This window comes from Hylobates moloch, unplaced genomic scaffold (assembly GCF_009828535.3).
Source record: "Hylobates moloch isolate HMO894 unplaced genomic scaffold, HMol_V3 SCAFFOLD_14, whole genome shotgun sequence".
Taxonomy (NCBI): Eukaryota; Metazoa; Chordata; class Mammalia; order Primates; family Hylobatidae; genus Hylobates; species Hylobates moloch.
Window position 1 is genome coordinate 4808814 of NW_026652289.1, and position 17578 is coordinate 4826391.

A 17578-nucleotide genomic window follows, 5' to 3' on the forward strand; every position below is an offset into this window, starting at 1 on the left:
TTACTGCATCTTTGAAGTTCTGCCTGGTGAGTAGGACCAGCTTCCATTTCCTTGTAAGGGGGTGATGCTGAGGCTGCTGGTCAGAGGACCAAAGGTGAGGCAAGGCCAGACTTGGTGCTCCTCTGGTTGGTGCCCTCAGTTCCTGCAGCCTGTCCTGTTGGAGAGGTCCCTCGAATGACTCCTTATTGTTATTCTGTTAGTCTGTTTCCATGCTCCTAATAAAGACATACCCAAGACTGCAATTTACAAAAGAAAGAAGTTTATTGGATTTACAATTCCACATGGCTGGGGAGGCCTCACAATCATGGCAGAAAGCAAGGAGGAGCAAGTCACATCTTACATGGATGGCAGGATACAAAGAGCTTGTGCACAGAAACTCCCATTTTTTAAACCATCAGATCTCGTGAGACCCATTCACTATCACAAGAACAGCATGGGAAAGACCCGCCCCATGATTCAATCATCTCCTATCAGGTCCCTCCCACAACACATGGGAATTATGGGAGCTACAAGATGAGATTTGGGTGGGAGAGATCCAAACCATATAATTCTGCCCCTGCACCCCCCAAATCTTTACATTTCAAAACCAATCAGGCCTTCCCAACAGTCCCCCAAAATCTTAACTCATTTCAGCATTAATTCAAAACTCCACAGTCCAAAGTCTCATCCAACACAAGGCAAGTTGCTTCCACCTATGAGCCTGTGAAATCAAGAGCAAGTTAATTACTTCCTAGATACAATGGAGGTACAGGCGTTGGGTAAATACAGCCATTCCAAATGGGAGAAATTGGCCAAAATAAAGGGGCTGCAGGCCCCTTGCAAGTCCAAAATCCAGCAGGGCAGTCCAATCTTAAAGCACCAAATGACCTCCTTTGACTCTATCTGTCATATCCAGGTCATGCTGATGCAAGAGGTGGGTTCCCATGGTCTTGGGCAGCTCCACCTCTGTGACTTTGCAAGGTATAGCCTCCTTCCTGGCTGCATCATGGGCTGGTGTTGAGTGTCTGTGGCTTTTCCAGGCACATGGTTCAAGCTGTCAGTGGATCTACCATTCTGGGGTCTGGAGGATGGTGACCCTCTTCTCACAGCTCCACTAGGCAGTGCCCCAGTAGGGACTGTGTAGGCACTCCAACCCCACATTTCCCTTCTGCACTGCCCTGGCAGAGGTTCTCCATAAGGGCCCCACCCTGCAGCAAACATCTGCCTGGGCATCCATGCGTTTCCATACATCTTCTGAAATCTAGGCAGAAGTTCCCAAACCTCAATCCTTGACTTCGGTGCACTGGCAGGCTCAACATCACATGGAAGCTGCCAAGGCTTAAGGCTTGCAACCTCTGAAGCCACAGCCCAAGCTCTATGTTGGCCCCTTTCAGCCATGGCTGCAGCGGCTAGGATGCAGAGCATCAAGTCTCTAGGCTGCACACAGCACAAGGACCCTGGGCCTGGCCCATGAAACCACGGAGAGGCTTCCGTGAAAACCTCTGACATGCCCTGGAGACACTTTCTCCATTGTCTTGGGGATTAACATTCGGCTCCTCATTACTTATGCAAATTTCTGCAGCTGACTTGAATTTCTACTCAGAAAATGGGATTTTCTTTTCTATTGCATTGTCAGGCTGCAAATTTTCCAAACTTTTAGGCTGTTTCCCTTTTGAAACTGAATGCCTTTAACAGCACCCAAGTCTCTACTTGAATGATTTGCTGCTTAGAAATTTCTTACGCCAAATACCCTAAACCATCTCTCTCAAGTTCAAAGTTCCACAAATCTCTAGGGCAGGAGCAAAATGCCACCAGTCTCTTTGCTAAAACATAACAAGAGTAACCTTTGCTCCAGTTACCAACAAGTTCCTCATCTCTATCTGAGACCACCTCAGCCTGAATTTCATTGTCCATATCATTATCAGCATTTTTGTCAAAGCCATTCAAAAGGCCAGGCATGGTGGCTCACCCCTGTACTCCCAGCATTTTGGGAGGCCAAGGCAGGCAGATCACCTGAGGTCAAAAGTTCAAGACCAGCCTGGCCAACATGGTGAAACCCCATCTCTACAAAAATACAAAAAGTAGCCAGGCATGATGGTAGGTGCCCATAATCTACTGTAAGCTACTCAGGAGGCTGAGGCAGGAGAATCGCTTGAACCCGGGAGGTGGAGGTTCCAGTGAGCTGAGATTGTGTCAGTGCACTCCAGCCTAGGCAACAGAACGAGACTCTATCTAATTAATAAAAAAAAAAAAAATGGACATTCAACAAGTCTCTAGGGAGCTCTAAACTTGCTCACATTTTCTTGTTTTCTTCTGAGCCCTCCAGACTGTTCCAGCCTCTGCCTGTTACCCAGTTCCAAAGTCGCTTCCACATTTTCAGGTATCTTTACAGCAGTGCCCCACTCTACTGGTACCAGTTTACTGTATTAGTCCATTTCTGTGCTGCTGATAAAGACATACCTGAGACTGGGCAATTTACAAAAGAAAGAGGTTTATTGAACTTGCAGTTTCACATGGCTGGGGAGGCCTCACAATCATGGTGGAAGGCAAGGAGGAGCAAGTCACATCTCACATGGATGGCACCACAGCATTTATTAAGCACCTGCAGCATGACAGACCCTGGGTTCCAGAAAACTGGAGCTTTCTGCTTCGGTTTTTTCAATACACTCCTGGCCCTGTCATTGCTCTGCTCCTAACTCAACCCCATCCTATGGGTCCCCTGAGCCCCAGACGCGCCTGGAGCGAAGGTGCCTGAGCAGACATCATTATGATCCTGTCTGTTCTGCACAGGCCAATGGAGCATTGAGCCAGTGCTTATGTTACTAGTGGTGAGTGTCCAGGTTCTTGGTGTCTTGAACAAAGAATTAGGCAGAACGCACAAACAAAGCAAGAAGAAAATGAAGCAACAAAAGCAGAGATGTATTGAAAATAAAGTACACACCACAGGGTGGGAATGGGCCCGGGCCTAGGGGCTCAATGGCTCCATTACAGTTTTTTTGGGGTTTAAATACCCTCTAGAGGTTTCCACTGGTTACTTTGGGGGCCCTATGTAAATGAAGAGGATAAAGTAAAGTTACAAAGTCATTTACTCGGCATACACCCTGTGGAGGGGATAGTTCCTGTTAGAATTGAAGTGTGAATCAGCCTTCCATTCCTGCCTCCAGATCCGATTTTCCTGCCTCACAGGGCAGGCCACAGAAGCCGGAGAGCAGGCTTTGATCCCGGCGCTGCCCATCATGGGTGGGAATGGAGGGGTGGGTAGGGAGGGGCAGGTCCATCACTTGCCTGAGCCCAGGGCCCCTCTAAGTGCAGGAAGGAGTCACACAAAGTGGTCTCCAGGGCTCTCTCCGAGCTCTGGCCACTGGGGCCTCTCCCCTCTCTGCTCTGGATGACTAGTTAGGACAGGCCTGGGGGATCACCACACATGTTCATTTTGTCTGAAAGGAACGTCCTTGCGGGCACCTTGGGGCATCCCCAGCAGGTTCACTCTGCTGGGGAAATTGAAATTGCTCTTCTCTGGGACACATACTGTCAACTTTCTTCCTCCGTCGTCTCTGGTTATCACTAGCAAATTTCTAACAACAGCAAAATAGAATCCTGTGCAACACTTTGACAACTCTGACTCTGTTTCCCGCGCAGCAGAAACTTAAGGCGGGTGGAAGACTGACTTGGGTGGTGGTGGAAGGAAGGGACGTCTTATAGTGGAGAAGTTTCCCAGGCCTGCCACGAGAGGGCACCCCCCTTATGGAAGGGCCGGCCTGTCTGACGCACCAACACAGCCAGAGGACCTGGGCCATGTTCGCTGCGAGAACCCGTGCCTAGTATTCAATTAAGAATGCTTGGATCCGCCCAGCCTTACTCTTGCAAACCTGTGTGTGTGTGTTGGTGTTGTCTCTCCCTTAAGCCTGAGTCAAACTGATCAGCCTCTGCTAACAGTAGATCAAGTCAACCTGCAGGTGCACTTCAGCACCTGGGGGAGCCATAAAGCTACTGTCCAGTGGCAGCTGCTGATCTGGGCTTGTGAAATGTCCACTGCTCTCCGGACGTCCTCTCTTATAAATGAATTCTCAAACTTCCCGAAGAATTGAGAATTATACAGTCCCAAGAGTCAGAAGAGATCTGGGATAGGGGGGCGGTCCAGAGGGGAGAGGATGGTGTTGCTGGTCCAGCCCCCACCCCCAACCTGACAAGCAGCTGTGCAGCTTGGCCTGATGCCCCCACTGCCTGGGACCTCACAGCTCTTGAGGAAGCCATGGCATCCGGGGGCCCCTCTGTAGAAAGTATCCCCATTCCCCACACTGATCGTCTAGAACATACCTCCCCAGAGGATGTCACACCTTGGTGCTCACGCTTCATCTCTCTTGTTGCCTTTTGGCCTTCTCTTTCCTAGGCTCGGGCAATCCTGATCCTTCAACTCTCCCCTTAAGGGACAGAGTGTCTGGTCCTCTCCTGTCCCATCCGTCTGGTTATCACTAGCAAAATTCTAACAACAGCAAAATAGAATCCATCTAGTCCACTGTTCAATTTCCTGCCCTTGAGCCTGCCCTGGCCTCATGGTGAGGAGGCCCAGCAGCAGCACCGATTGGGAGCCATGGTTGTCAGAGTCAGGGCGTAGGAGCGTGGCTCGAGTCTCCCCCCACCAGGCTAGACCAAAGAGACCTTCCGTCGGGTTCTCCTCCAAGGTTAGTGTTCTGCCTTCTCTGCTTCCCAGACCACTCCCCCAGCCACAGCCTCTGCAGGTAAGTCCCACTGGGAAACCGTTTTTTTTTCTGAGATGGAGTCTTGCTCTGTAGCCCAGGCTGGAGTGCAGTGGCACAATCTGGGCTCACTGCAACATCCACCTCCCGGGTTCAAGCAATTCTCCTGTCTCAGCCTCCCGAGTAGCTGGGACTATGGGCACACGCCAACACACCCAGCTAATTTTTGTATTTTTAGTAGAGACAGGGTTTCACCACATTAGTCAGGCTGGTCCCGAACTCCTGACCTCAGGTGATCCACGCGCCTCGGCCTCCCAAAGTACCGGGATTACAGCGTGAGCCATCGCACCTGGCCTGGCAACCACTTCTTGACTGGGCCTTGTGCTTTTCAACTCCATGCCAGGTACCCAGTGACTCAACAGATTGGACATTTGATCAATGCACATTATTAAGAGTTAGCACCGTTGGCTTCATATTCTGTTTCATTTTTTAAAGTGTGTTCCCCCATTTCCCTCCAGTCTCTAGGAAATCATCAGACCCTGTTCTTTTGCTCGCTCCTACCTGGCCCCGCCAGAGGGCAGCTTTAGCGCCGACTGCTCCATTGCACCCTACCTGCTAGTTTCAGGCTTCTCGCCAAAATACAAAACATGGCAGAGCAGTGTCTGCTAGAAATGAGTTTATTACAAACAGAGGAGACAGGGCTCCAACAGGACTCACACACATGACACTCATGCTCCTGAAACACTGGGTTTGTGAAGAGACATTATAAAAACCAAAAAATAAGCTGTGATGCTCAGCACGTGTCAGTTTCTAAGAACACAGAGAAGGGGAGAGCTGCAAGGTGGAGCGGTTCTGAGGGCTGAAAATCCCTTTTCCAGTACGAAGCCAGCACCTTCATCCCCGCCAGCTCATGTGCATCTGAGGGTGGGGCTGTCTTCATGCCGGAAACCAAACTGCTCTCACAGCTTCTTGCTAAATCGCCATGGCTAATGGATAAGCAGAGACTGACTAGCAAGTCTGACTACTGAGCACTCAAGTAGTCTGTCCAGTGGCTACCCGGGAATGGGGGCAGACGGTGTGAGTGCACATCTACGGGGCTGGACAGAGAGCGTGGTTAACCGGGGAACTGGGCGAGCCGGCGCCGAGCCTGCGTCAGCCGTGCAAGCCGCTCCTTCAGGAACTTCCGCTTGTCGCTGGTGTCGCTCCGCTCCTTCAGAAGCCAGCTGTAGGTGTCCTTGTCCTGCAGGAGCTGCAGCATGGCCTTCTGAAGCTGCTGGCCGTACGTCTGCAGCATGAAGAACTGGATGATCAAAGGGATGTGGCTGGAGATGCGCTTGCTGGCCTCCTGGAAGGAAAGAACAGTTCACAGGAGGGTGGAGGGGACACTGTGAGGAGGGGACTCTGACCTCACCATGTGCACATGAGGATATCCAGATTCTCAATGAGGGAGACCCTCCCAGGGCAAGGACCTTCCCCTGGGTTTCAAACCCATCAATCTCCTCCATGGTGGTGGCAGAGAGGAACTCTGCACAGTGCAGAGAATGTCCCAGCTATGAGTCATATTCCCACCAGCTTTTCCTGACCATTAAATGGGTACTTCTGATGGAAGAAGGCAAAATATGCTCTATAAAGGTAAGCATGCAGACAGTGCAAAAACTGCATTTCCAGACCAGCCTGGTCAACGTGGTGAAACCGCGTCTCTACTAAAAATACAAAAAGTAGCCAGGTGTGGTGGCATGCGTCTGTAGTTCCAGCTACTCAGGAGGCTGAGGCAGGAGAATCACTTGAATCCCGGAGGCGGAGGTTGCAGTGAGCTGAGATTGCATCACTGCACTCCAGCCTGGGCGACAGAGCAGGACTCCGTCTCAAAAAAAAAAAAAGAAAAAAGAAAAAAACTGCATTTCCAAATTATTTACAAGCCTGCCAAAGAGATTTGAAGGTTTCTTCTTCTTTTTAATCAACACTCAAATGACTCAGCGGAAAAGACATTGGGCTTTCAAAAGCCACAGAATGGAGCTGTCTGAGTTATATGCATGTAGACGTTTTCCACCTCTTCCTTTCTCCCTCCCCAAGTCCCACCTATTAGCAAAACTTTTTTCTTTCCCAGGATGGGTGGATCTCTCAGGAAGTTGCAGTGTACTGGTCCCTCAGCAAGGTTCTGGTATCTTCTCTATAAAACAGGGCTAATGTGAGGCACTGGTCTCATGGGGTGGTTAAAAAGATTAAAGGAGTTAAAAGATGCAAGTTTAGAAAGATGCCAGGCATGTTAATAAGTACTCAGTATTGGTGAGACTGAGGCGGAACTCCCAATCCGTGTTCTGTGACCAGAGTGACCGAGAGGCGGGGTGGTCACCACCTGGACATGGGGGTAAGGAGACAGGACCAGGCCGAAGGCAGGCGTTCAGGGCAATGCTAGAGCCCCAGATGGGGGCAGACAGTGTGAGTACTCACCAGGAGAACTGATGAGAATCAGCTGCAAAACTGCTACAGACAGTAAGAGTCAGCAGGGGTGTGAGGTGTGGCACCGATACATCTAAAGCTCACACACCAAAATCACATCTACCACCACCAAACAGGAGACACAGAGGGAGAAAAACCCCTTTACAGTACACAACGATGAGAACACGTAGGCATAAACCTCGGAGATGTGCACCTTATACAAAGAAAACTTTAAAATACTCCTAAGGCCCCGGCAAAAGGAAGCCTTAAAAACGGAAAGACTTGGGAGGCCGAGACGGGTGGATCACGAGGTCAGGAGATCGGGACCATCCTGGCTAACACGGTGAAACCCCGTCTCTACTAAAAATACAAAAGATTAGCCGAGCGTGTTGGCGGGCACCTGTCGTCCCAGCTACTCAGGAGGCTGAGGCAGGAGAATGACGTGAACCTGGGAGGCGGAGCTTGCAGTGAGCCGAGATCAGGCCACTGCACTCCAGCCTGGGTGACAGAGCGAGACTCTGTCTCAAAAAAAAACCAAACCAAACCAAACAAAACAAAAACCGGAAAGACTAGGGCTGGGCATGGTGGCTCACACCTGTAATCCCAGCACTTTGGGAGGCTGAGGCCGGTGAATCACTTGAGGTCAGGAGTTCGAGATTAGCCTGGCCAATATGGTGAAACCCCATCTCTACAATAAAACCACCACCACCACCACCACCACCACCACCACCACAACAACAACAAAACTTAGCAGGGCATGGTGGTGCGCAACTGTAGTTCCCAGCTCCTTGGGAGGCTGAGGCTGGAGAATTGCTGGAACCTGGGAGATGGGGGTTGCAGTGAGCCGAGATCGAGCCACTGCACTCCAGACTGGGTGACAGAGCGAGACTCTGTCTCAAAAAAAAAAAAAAAATTCAATAAAAAACCGGAAAGGCTGAAGATGTTCTTGGAAAAAGACATGGTGTCAGCAAGACGTCAGCTCTCCCCACAGAGGGCTATGCAGTGAATGCAAACCCAGTACATATAGCAGCAGTTCTCCTCGTTCATGAGAAACTGGATACACTAATTCTGAAATTCATATTGAAACTGAACAAACACAAAGAGGCAGAACATCTCTACATAAAACCAAGTGGGAACTCAGGTAACTGGACACCCATGTTCTTAGCAGCACTATTTACAACAGCCAAAAGGTGAACAAGCCAAGTATCCACGGATAAAATAAATGGGTAAAAATAATGTGGTGTATCTATCAACGCAACAGTATTCTGCCTTCAATAAAAAGGAGTGAACCTGTAATCCCAGCACTTTGGGAGGCTGAGGTGGGAGGACTGCTTGAGCTGTCAAAGTCGAGTTCAAAGACCAACCTGAGCAACACAGGGACACCCCGTCTCTACAAAAAATTAAAAAATTACCCGGGTGCGGTGGTGCACGCCTGTGGTCCCAGCTACTTGGGCAGCGGAGGTTGGTGGATGGCTTCAGCCTGGGAGATTGAGGTAGCAGTGACCTAGGATCACACCACTGCACTCGAGCCTGGACAATAACAGTGAGACCCTGTCTCTAAAAATAATGATACAATTGGAAGGCCTAGGCGGGTGGATCGCTCGAAGTCAGGAATTCGAGAACAGCCTGGCCAACATGGTGAAACCCCGTCTCTACAAAAAATACAAAAATCAGCCAGGCGTGGTGGCACACGCCTGTAATCTCAGCTACTCGGGAGGCTGAGGCAGGAGAATTGTTTGAACCCAGGCAGGGGGAGGCTGCAGTGAGCTGAGATCACACCATTGTACTCCAGCCTGGGCGACAGAGCAAGATTCTGTCTCATAATAATAAATCAATAGGCGTGAAACTCTGACACTTGCTACCACCTAGATGAGGACATGGTGCCGCATGAAGTAAGCCAGTCACAACTCCTATGAGGTACTTAGGTTAGTTGAATTCACAGAGACAGACAGTAGGATGGTAGCTGTCAGGGACTCGGGGGCGGGGAATGGGGAATGTGTTTAATGGGGACAGAGTTTCAGCATGGCAAGGCGATAGGGTCCTGGAGGTGGCTGCTGGTGATGCTGGCGCAATATGAATGTACTTAATGCCACTGAACTATGTACCCCAAAATGGTTAAGATGGCAAAATAGACATGATGAATATTTCTGCACAATTTAAAGAAAGAAAAAGTGAGGGTGATATGGGGGTGCTGGCTGCACTAGAGAGTGATGTACCAGTAAGACCTTGGTGACACTGACGGATGAAAAGAAGGAAAACAGGGCTGAAGACAGGATGCAGACAGGACCCAACGCAGAGGGGAAGTGAGTGCCTGAGCGGGCGTGTGGAGTACCAGCGGGAACTAGATGACCCTTCCAGGATGGGACTGGGACCTCTGCTGCCATCTGGATCCTGCCTCATTCTTGACATCAAAGAACTCCAAATGGACCAAAGGTATCATGCAACAGTTAAAATAAGAAATTACTTAAAGAAAATACTGTCCACCTCATTTATCATCTCAGGGAGACAAAGTCCTTTTAAAGTATGACGAAAACCACTGAGGCCCAAATCCAACTCGAGTTTTCTGCTCTAGAAAACTTGAGCATAGTCTAAAACCACCATAGACAAAAATGACAAAGCAAATGATAAAATTCAGATCGTCTGCATCGGAAATCGCAGAGGTCTACTATCTCACCGAGAAGCTCCTCCTGGATGAACTGTTTGCTGAGCAAGAAACAGAAATAACTCTCAACACACAAAAAGATGCACCACCTTGTTGTCATAAGAGAATGCCAATTAAAATTGTAATGAGATGTCATTTTCACCTATTAGGCTGTCAAAAAACCCCAACAAGGCCGGGCGCGGTGGCTCACGCCTGTAAACCCAGCACTTTGGTAGACCGAGGTGGATGGATTACAAGGTCAGGCGTTCAAGACCAGCCTGGCCAATATGGTGAAACCCCGTCTCTACTGAAAAAACAAAAATTAGCCGAGTGTGGTGGCACGTGCCTGTAGTCCCAGCTACTCAGGAGGCTGAGGCAGGAGACTTGCTTGATCTCAGGAGGCAGAGGTTGCAGTGAGCCAAGATTGCACCACTGCAGTCCAGCCTGGGTGACAGAGTGAGACTCTGTCACCAAAAAAAAAAGAAAAAAACCAACTTCAGTGCAGACTAAACTGGCCAGTGTGGATGGAGCTGGCCTTCTCTGGGTCATCTTTATCAGTCTAAAACAAGCCATCCTTTCCCCAGCTGTGATGGTCTGTTTCATGTATCAACTCGGCTAGGCTTGAGTCCCCAGTGATTCCATCAAACAAGAGTCTAGGCATTGCTGCGGAGGCATTGCTGCGGGGGCCTTGCTGCGGGGGCATTGCTGCGGGGGCATTGCTGCGGGGGTATTGCTGCGGAGGTATTCCGTAGATGTGGGTAACATGTGTAACCCATGGACTTTAAGTGAAGGAGACCATTCTCAATGATGTGGATGGGCCTCATCCAATCAGTTGAGGGTCTTAAGAAGAAAAATGAGGTTTCCCTAAAAAGAAGAAACTCTGCCATGGACACAGCCTTAGCTCCTGCTGCAATTTCTGGCCAGCTCTCCCTGCTGGCCTGCCCTGGGATTGTGGACTTGCCAGCTCCCAAAATGGCAGAAGCCAATTCCTTGAAATATATATGTATCTTTCTTTCCTTCTGTTTTTTTTGTTTGTTTGTTTGTTTGTTTTTTTTTGAGATGGAGTCTCGCTCTGTCACCCAGGCTGGAGAGCAGTGGTGTGATCTTGGCTCACTGCAACCTCTGCCTCCCAGGTTCAAGCAATTCTCATGTCTCAGCTTCCCAAGTAGCAGGGACTACAGGCATAGGCCACCACGCCCAGTTAATTTTTTTGTATTTTTAGTAGAGACCGGGTTTCACCATGTTGGCCAGGCTGGTCTCAAACTCCTGGCCTCAAGAGATCCAACCACCTCAGCCTTCCAGAGTGCTGGGATTACAGGCGTGAGCCACCATGCCTGGCTGAAATATATTTCTTTACATACATATATCTGTGGTTCTGTTTCCCTGCACAATCCTAATATACCAGGAATCTCATTTCTGGGAATTGATGCTTCCAGATACATGATATACAAACAAGCCTATTCACAGCAACACGCCTGCATTAGCAAAAGACTGCAAACAGACTGTCCGCTTAAAGGGAGCTGGCTCAATATACCACATCCATAAAATGGGATACTCAGCAGCCACTGAAAAGAACAAGGCAGCCCCACCAGAACTGAGGCAGAACAATCTCCCAGGTATAGCAAAAGAGGCAGGGTAAAGAGCAGCATGTCCACTCCTCTGCTAACCTTTGTGTAAAAACCATTATAAAATGTATGTGCACGGGAGCTTTTGAGTGCATGAGTCAGCCTCGGAGGACAGAAATGAACCTGGAGAAGGGCTGCTTCTGTCCAGGGAGCTGCTTGGTTCGGAGACTCCTTTGCCATTGTCACTCATCCTATTGTTTGGATTCTGTGCATGTATATGCCTCACCTACTCTCAAGGTAACTGTTCATTCTAGGAGGCAGTGGAAGCAGCAGACAGGTGTGAGCCTGGCTGCAGGAGAAGCTGCTGTGCATGCCTGTCTTCCCCTTCACTGGCTTCACGCACGTGCTGCAGCTCCCAGTGTCTGGAGGAATGGATGTTGAGCCTCGGTTTAGAGCCTTGCTGCTCAAAGTGTGGTCTCCATCCAGTAGTATGGCGACCCCTGAGAGCCCATTAGAAATGCAGAGGCCGGGTGTGGTGGCTCACGCCTGTAATCCCAACACTTTGGGAGGCTGAGGCAGGCAGATCACTTGAGGTCGGGAGTTCAAGACCAGCCTGGCCAACATGGTGAAACTCCATCTCTACTAAAAATAGAAAAAAATAGCTAGGCATGGTGGCAAGGTGCCTGTAATCCCAGCTAATTGGGAGGCTGAGGCAGGTGAATTCCTTGAACCCAGGAGGTAGAGGTTGCAGTGAGCTGAGATTGTGCCACTGCACTCCAGCCTAGGTAATGGAGTGAGACTTGGTTTCAAAAAAAAAAAAAAAGAAGGGCAGAATCTCAGCCTCATCCTGAGCTGCAATCAGCATCTGCATTTCCACAAGATCCCAGGAGGCCTCTGTGCTGGGTGGAGTTTGAGAGGCACTGCTTTAAAGCATCCAAATAGTAAGGCAATGGGGACATCTGATAAACCGAGAGATTACAATTTGCTTTACCTCCTCAGGTGTTTACACATCCCAAGGGCTCTACCTGAGTTGTGCCTGTGTTCACTGCCTCCTTCCCTAGGATGAATTACATTGTACTTCAGGTTAACTGAATCGTGCAGTATCAACCAAAGCATGTGTCTACGAGATAGCTTCCATGTAGTCTGCTACCATTGCATTCCAATGCTGCACTAAGGAACTTGTTGTAAACCAAAAATAAAATCCTATGCCTTCCAGCCAACTCAGCAGACCCCCTCTTGGCCAAGTGGACCCCAGAGAAACCTGAAAATCTGAATTCCTGGCCATAACAGGAAGAGAAGCCAGGCCCTTTTGGAGTTTAGGTTGAAATTGAGATCATAAGTTGGCCAAAAAGACTCTGGGGTAGTAAGATACCATATTATAAAGTCATGCAAGGCAGGGGTTAAGTCACACACACCCCACAAACCATAAAATCTGCTTGGGTGAGTTTTCATGAACTCAGTGTAAAGTGGCTTACTTTCCAACCCGACTCTGGTATAGCATCACAAGACAGATTGCAGATCCTAAAGGAAATACAAATATTTTACCTAAAAATATATTTTTTGGACATATTTTGAAACAGCTGTACCAGGACAGACAGATCGAAATGGCCCTGCCATGTTTTGTGGGGGAGAATTCGCACCTGTAGAGAATCTCCATCAATGCAGTCAGACCTCTCCCCTTTTAGGCCTTCCCTGAATCTATGAGAGATTAACTGAGAGGCTGCTGCCTCTAAGGCCTGAAAAGAAACATTTACCATTTATTCTCTCTGAAGGCTGCTACCCAGAGTCTTCATCTACATACCTTTGGCCTCCAACACTGCCCTTAACTCAGGCATTTCTTTCTATTGATGTCAAGTCTGTAGACAAAGTTTAACTCTTTCAAGCAAATGCCAACCAGAAAATCTCTGAACACACCTATGACTGGTAAGCTCCCCCTCCTTCAAGGTGTCCTGCCTCTTTAGGGAGGGCAGGTACACCTCCCATGTATTATGATTTTACCTACAATTCCTGCCTCCCTAAAATGTATAAAATCAAACTGCATCCTGACAGCCTCAGGCACACTTCCTCAGGACCTCCTGACACTGTTCCCAGAGCCACAGTCCCTCATATTTGGCTCAGAATAAACCTCTTTCAAATATTTTAACAGAGTTTGGTTTTTCCATTAGCAATCCGTGATCATCATCCACACTCATCTCCTGGAATATGCACTAGAATCTATGAGGAGACACCATTTTACAAAGAAAGCTGAGGCTCAGAGAGGTTAAGTAACTTGGCCAGACCTAGACAGCCATCAAAAGCAGATGTCAGTGGCTCTAAGCCACCATCTCTCTGTCTGAGGTTGAGCTGCTTCTATGGAGGCGATATGGTTTGGCTGTGTCCCCACCCAAATCTCATCTTGAATTGTACGCCCATAATTCCCACATGTTGCGGGAGGGACTCAGGGGGGGATAATTGAATCATGGGGCAGTTTCTCCAATACTGTTCTCATGGTAGTAAGTCTCATGAGAGCTGATGTTTGATAAGGGGAAACCCCTTTCACTTGGCTCTCATTCTCTCTCTTGCCGCCGCCACCAGGTAAGAAGTGCCCTTTGCCTTCTGCCATGATGGTAGAAGGCCTCCCCAGCCACGTGGAACTGTAAGTCTGTTAAACCTTTCTTTTGTAAATTGCCCAGTCTCAGGTATGTCTTTATCAGTAGCATGAAAATGGACTAATACAGGAGGCTAACAAGGAGGTAAACGACAGAGCTGACCAACGTCACCTACAGAGAGAGCAAGACTAAAGAGAGAGGCATTCAGAAGAAAAGGAAAGAATGGAAGCTGCCATCCTGAACCATGCGAAGACGTACCTGGTGATAGGCCATCAGGTGCTGAAAGAGCTCCTCCATGGAAGCGTCTGTTGTCGAGCTGGACTGGAAAACCCCCAAATCCCAGGGTTTCTTCTTCTTTTCTTCTTCCATCTCCTTCTCTCTGACCTTCTGCAACGCACCCCTGTATACCTGGTCCTGGCAGTAGACAATCTGCTCCATCTGGAAGTGGAGGCGGATCAGCTTCTCACCTTCTCTCTCTTGTTCTGCTCTAATGTCTTCGATTTTGAACTACAGTAAAAAAAAAAAAAAAAAAAAAAAAACACAACTCAGTTTCCCTCAAGACACAAATTCCTGAGTCACAGGAAAGTAGGTAAGAAGTCTGTAAATACCAGGTTACCCACTGTGAGTGAAACAGCACGTTTCCTGGAACAGCCCTCTGGGCCGCGCCCTGGTGTATCTAAGGCATGTTTCTAGCCCTGGCTGAGGGTCAGAGCTTCCCAGGAGGCTTGAGCCACAGATGGGCCGGACCCCCATCCCGGGGCCTGGGGACCTGCACAGGCTTGCTTTCAGGCCCCGTAACTCAGCTTCTTTCCTTTCTCTTTTAGGGGCTTCTATATCTGATGGCAAGGATTGTCATAGCCATCAGATAATCCACAGGGATGAGCAGGGGAGCCATGTTTAAGTCAGATAAATTCTGTTTGATGTTCCCGGGGTTTAGAGAAACTGGTTGCCAAAACCTGAGGAGGAGAAACTTCACCCCTGGACCCTCCAGGCCTCGATGAGAGGCACAGTGCACAGTGGCAGGTGCATCCTAAACACCTTACTCCACGTCCATCTCGACCTTCTGAGGAAGGCCTTATTAGTCTCATTTTATGAATGAGGAGTCAGGGGCACAGCCTGGAAGTGGCACATCCCAAGGCCTCCAGCTGGTGAATCATGGGGTCAGGCTCCTCATCTGTGCCGGGGACACCTGTTTCTAAGAGTGGCTAAGTCTGGTCTCTCGGCCCAGTCTGTCCCCCAGGCTCATTTCCTGTAGGCTCTTTCCTCACTCTGGATGGGAAGAAGACTGTTTTTTTTTTTTTTTTTTTTTTTTTTTTTTTTTTTTTTTTTTTTTTTTTTGAGACAGGGTCTCGCTCCATCACCTAGGCTAGAGTGCAGTGGTGTAATCTCGGCTCACTGCAACTTCCGCCTCCTGGGCTCAATCGATTCTAAAGTGTCAGCCTCCCAAGTAGCTGGGACTACAGGCATGCACCACCACGTCCAGCTACTATTTTGTATTTTTAGTAGAGATGGGGTTTTGCCATGTTGGCCAGGCTGGTCTCAAACTCCTGGCTTGAAGTCATCTACCGGCCTCAGCCTCCCAAAGTGCTGGGATTACAGGCTTATTGTGCCCACTCGGGCCAGAAAGATTCTATTTTTATATGTAGCTTCCTCAGTGAGTTTTTGGATTTGAAGCCATTGCTCTTAGATATGATAATCTTCTCCACTAACTGTGGATCTCTTGTTCTATGCGTTTAAGCAATCCCTCCTTTATTGCTTTTAACCAGACATCACTGGTAACATCAGAAGAAGCACTAGTGAGTGACGTTATTTGCTGCTCTAAATGTATACAATAAAGTTGAAATAATCCTCATCCAAGAAATCTGTTTTCTAGTGTCAAGCTTAATTTTTTTTTTTTTTTAAATAACACATGGTTGGTTTTACCTTGGCGGTTCTGTGGAGGTTAAAAAATTCTTCAAAATTTTTTATCGAAACATCTGTGAAAGCAAGCCGGACCATATCTAATCAAAGAGAGAAAAATAGTTCAATGTTGGTAGGATCATTTGTTGTCTTCCTAAGATGCAAAAAAAATACGAGGATCAAATGGTATGAAGTAAAGTTTCCCCTCTCCCTGCTCCCTTCTTCGCTTTACCATGAAAAAGGAAGGCGTGGTCTTTTTGCTTAATAATTTGCTGGGAGAATCTTAAAAGCAAATGACCCCTGGCATACACTTATTTGATATTTAAACTTTTTATCCTAAGTAGTTGCAAAGAATGTAATTTCCGTTAAATTATAAATATTAATATTTTATAACACAACTCAATATAAGTCAAATCACTCTTAAGTATATCAATGGAATTTGAATGTCTACATTATCCATTTGAAAAACATACAAGAACAAGCTCTTATTTAGATTAAAAAATTTATATTATTTATCTTTTATTTTTGAAACTCATTTCTATTCTACTTCCTCACAGAATTTTATTGTAATACAATGTATAGTATCTTTATGATTGAAAACCTCTTATGGATCTCCATGTCATACATTTCTGAAAAAGAAACAGGTATATCTATATTGGTTTTTATGACTATAAGGCTCTAAGTATTACAAACTTTCCTCTGGAATGAGTTAAGAGTCTACAATGGACCAAAACAACATGATTGCAGGTTTTGGTATATGATTATTAGGGCTAAAAGGTCAATTTTACTGGAAATACACCTCTGAATGAGCTGTTCTGAGGCTATCTCCAGCTCCTTAGTTCATGGATCCGTGAGTGGTTATTAATTACTGCTAAGAAGAGGCAGCTGAAGTGTGAGTAAGGACGCTGTCAGTCAAGGAGAGGATGAAGAAGAGAGATTCAATAACATCTGGAAAATCAAGAAAGCAAAGCATTTCAAGAAGGGGGTGGATGCACAGTAGGATCTAGTTTCCTACCTATCCGCGACACACCTAGATTCCTACAGCACTCTAAAAGGCTCCAAACACGTCTACATGTGCAGTTATGTCACCATTGGCTTTACTCCTCGGAGACTTCAAATAAACAGCCGATTTTGAGTGTGAATTTTGAGTATGAAGCCAGCAGAGCAGTGGAACAGGGTGGAGGTGTGGTATGACAGGAAAAATAGAAATATTTTGTCTTTGTCCCCATTTCCTAACACACAGCCCCTACATCTCTTGGAATGTCCGGCCTTAGGAGTATCTCGTGTTTTTAAGAGATGATGCCTGGTGGGCCCCTACATAGCTTCAGGATTGGGGCCAGGCACTAGAAAGACCAAGCCTTGGCTAGAAACTTAGAACTTCCAGCTCCACAGAGGAGGGAGGGCCTGGAGATTGAGTCAATCCTCCATCATGCCTTCATGATGAATCCTCCATAAAACCTTCTCAGTGGTGAGGTTCTAAGAGCTCCCTGGTTGATGACCACATCCTTGTGCCATGAGGGTGGTACCCCCACCCCCGTGGGGACAGAAGCTTCTGTGTTCAGGCCCCTACTATGTGCCTCTCCAACAGCTTCATTTGTGCCCCTTATCAAATCCTTTCTAATAGACCAGTAAATGTCAGTGAAGTGTGTTCCAGAGTTCTTGGTTGACCTGAGGAATGGATCACAAGAACCCTGATTTATAAACAGTCCGTCAGAAGAATGGGAGGTCTGGGGCTTGTGACCAGCATTTGTAGTTGGGGCCAGTGTTATG

At 47.8% G+C, this 17578-nt stretch overlaps 1 protein-coding gene across 7 annotated transcripts in view; it reads right to left on the reverse strand.

Annotated features, from left to right (window-relative positions):
- Positions 1 to 5337: 5337 nt before the first annotated feature.
- The window catches only part of MX1 (MX dynamin like GTPase 1), a 36536-nt gene continuing 24295 nt past the window's right edge, over positions 5338 to 17578 (reverse strand). For 6 of the 7 annotated variants that reach the window (XM_058427536.1, XM_032174258.2, XM_032174260.2 and 3 more), the window contains 3 exons: positions 15833 to 15909; positions 14168 to 14416; positions 5338 to 6021 (listed from right to left, as the gene is read on the reverse strand). In XM_058427536.1, the coding sequence (XP_058283519.1) occupies positions 5791 to 6021; positions 14168 to 14416; positions 15833 to 15909 (557 nt within the window). In that variant the 3' untranslated portion in view covers positions 5338 to 5790. The remainder of the gene's footprint in view (positions 6022 to 14167; positions 14417 to 15832; positions 15910 to 17578) is intronic. The other variant, XM_058427538.1, reaches the window with a different exon arrangement.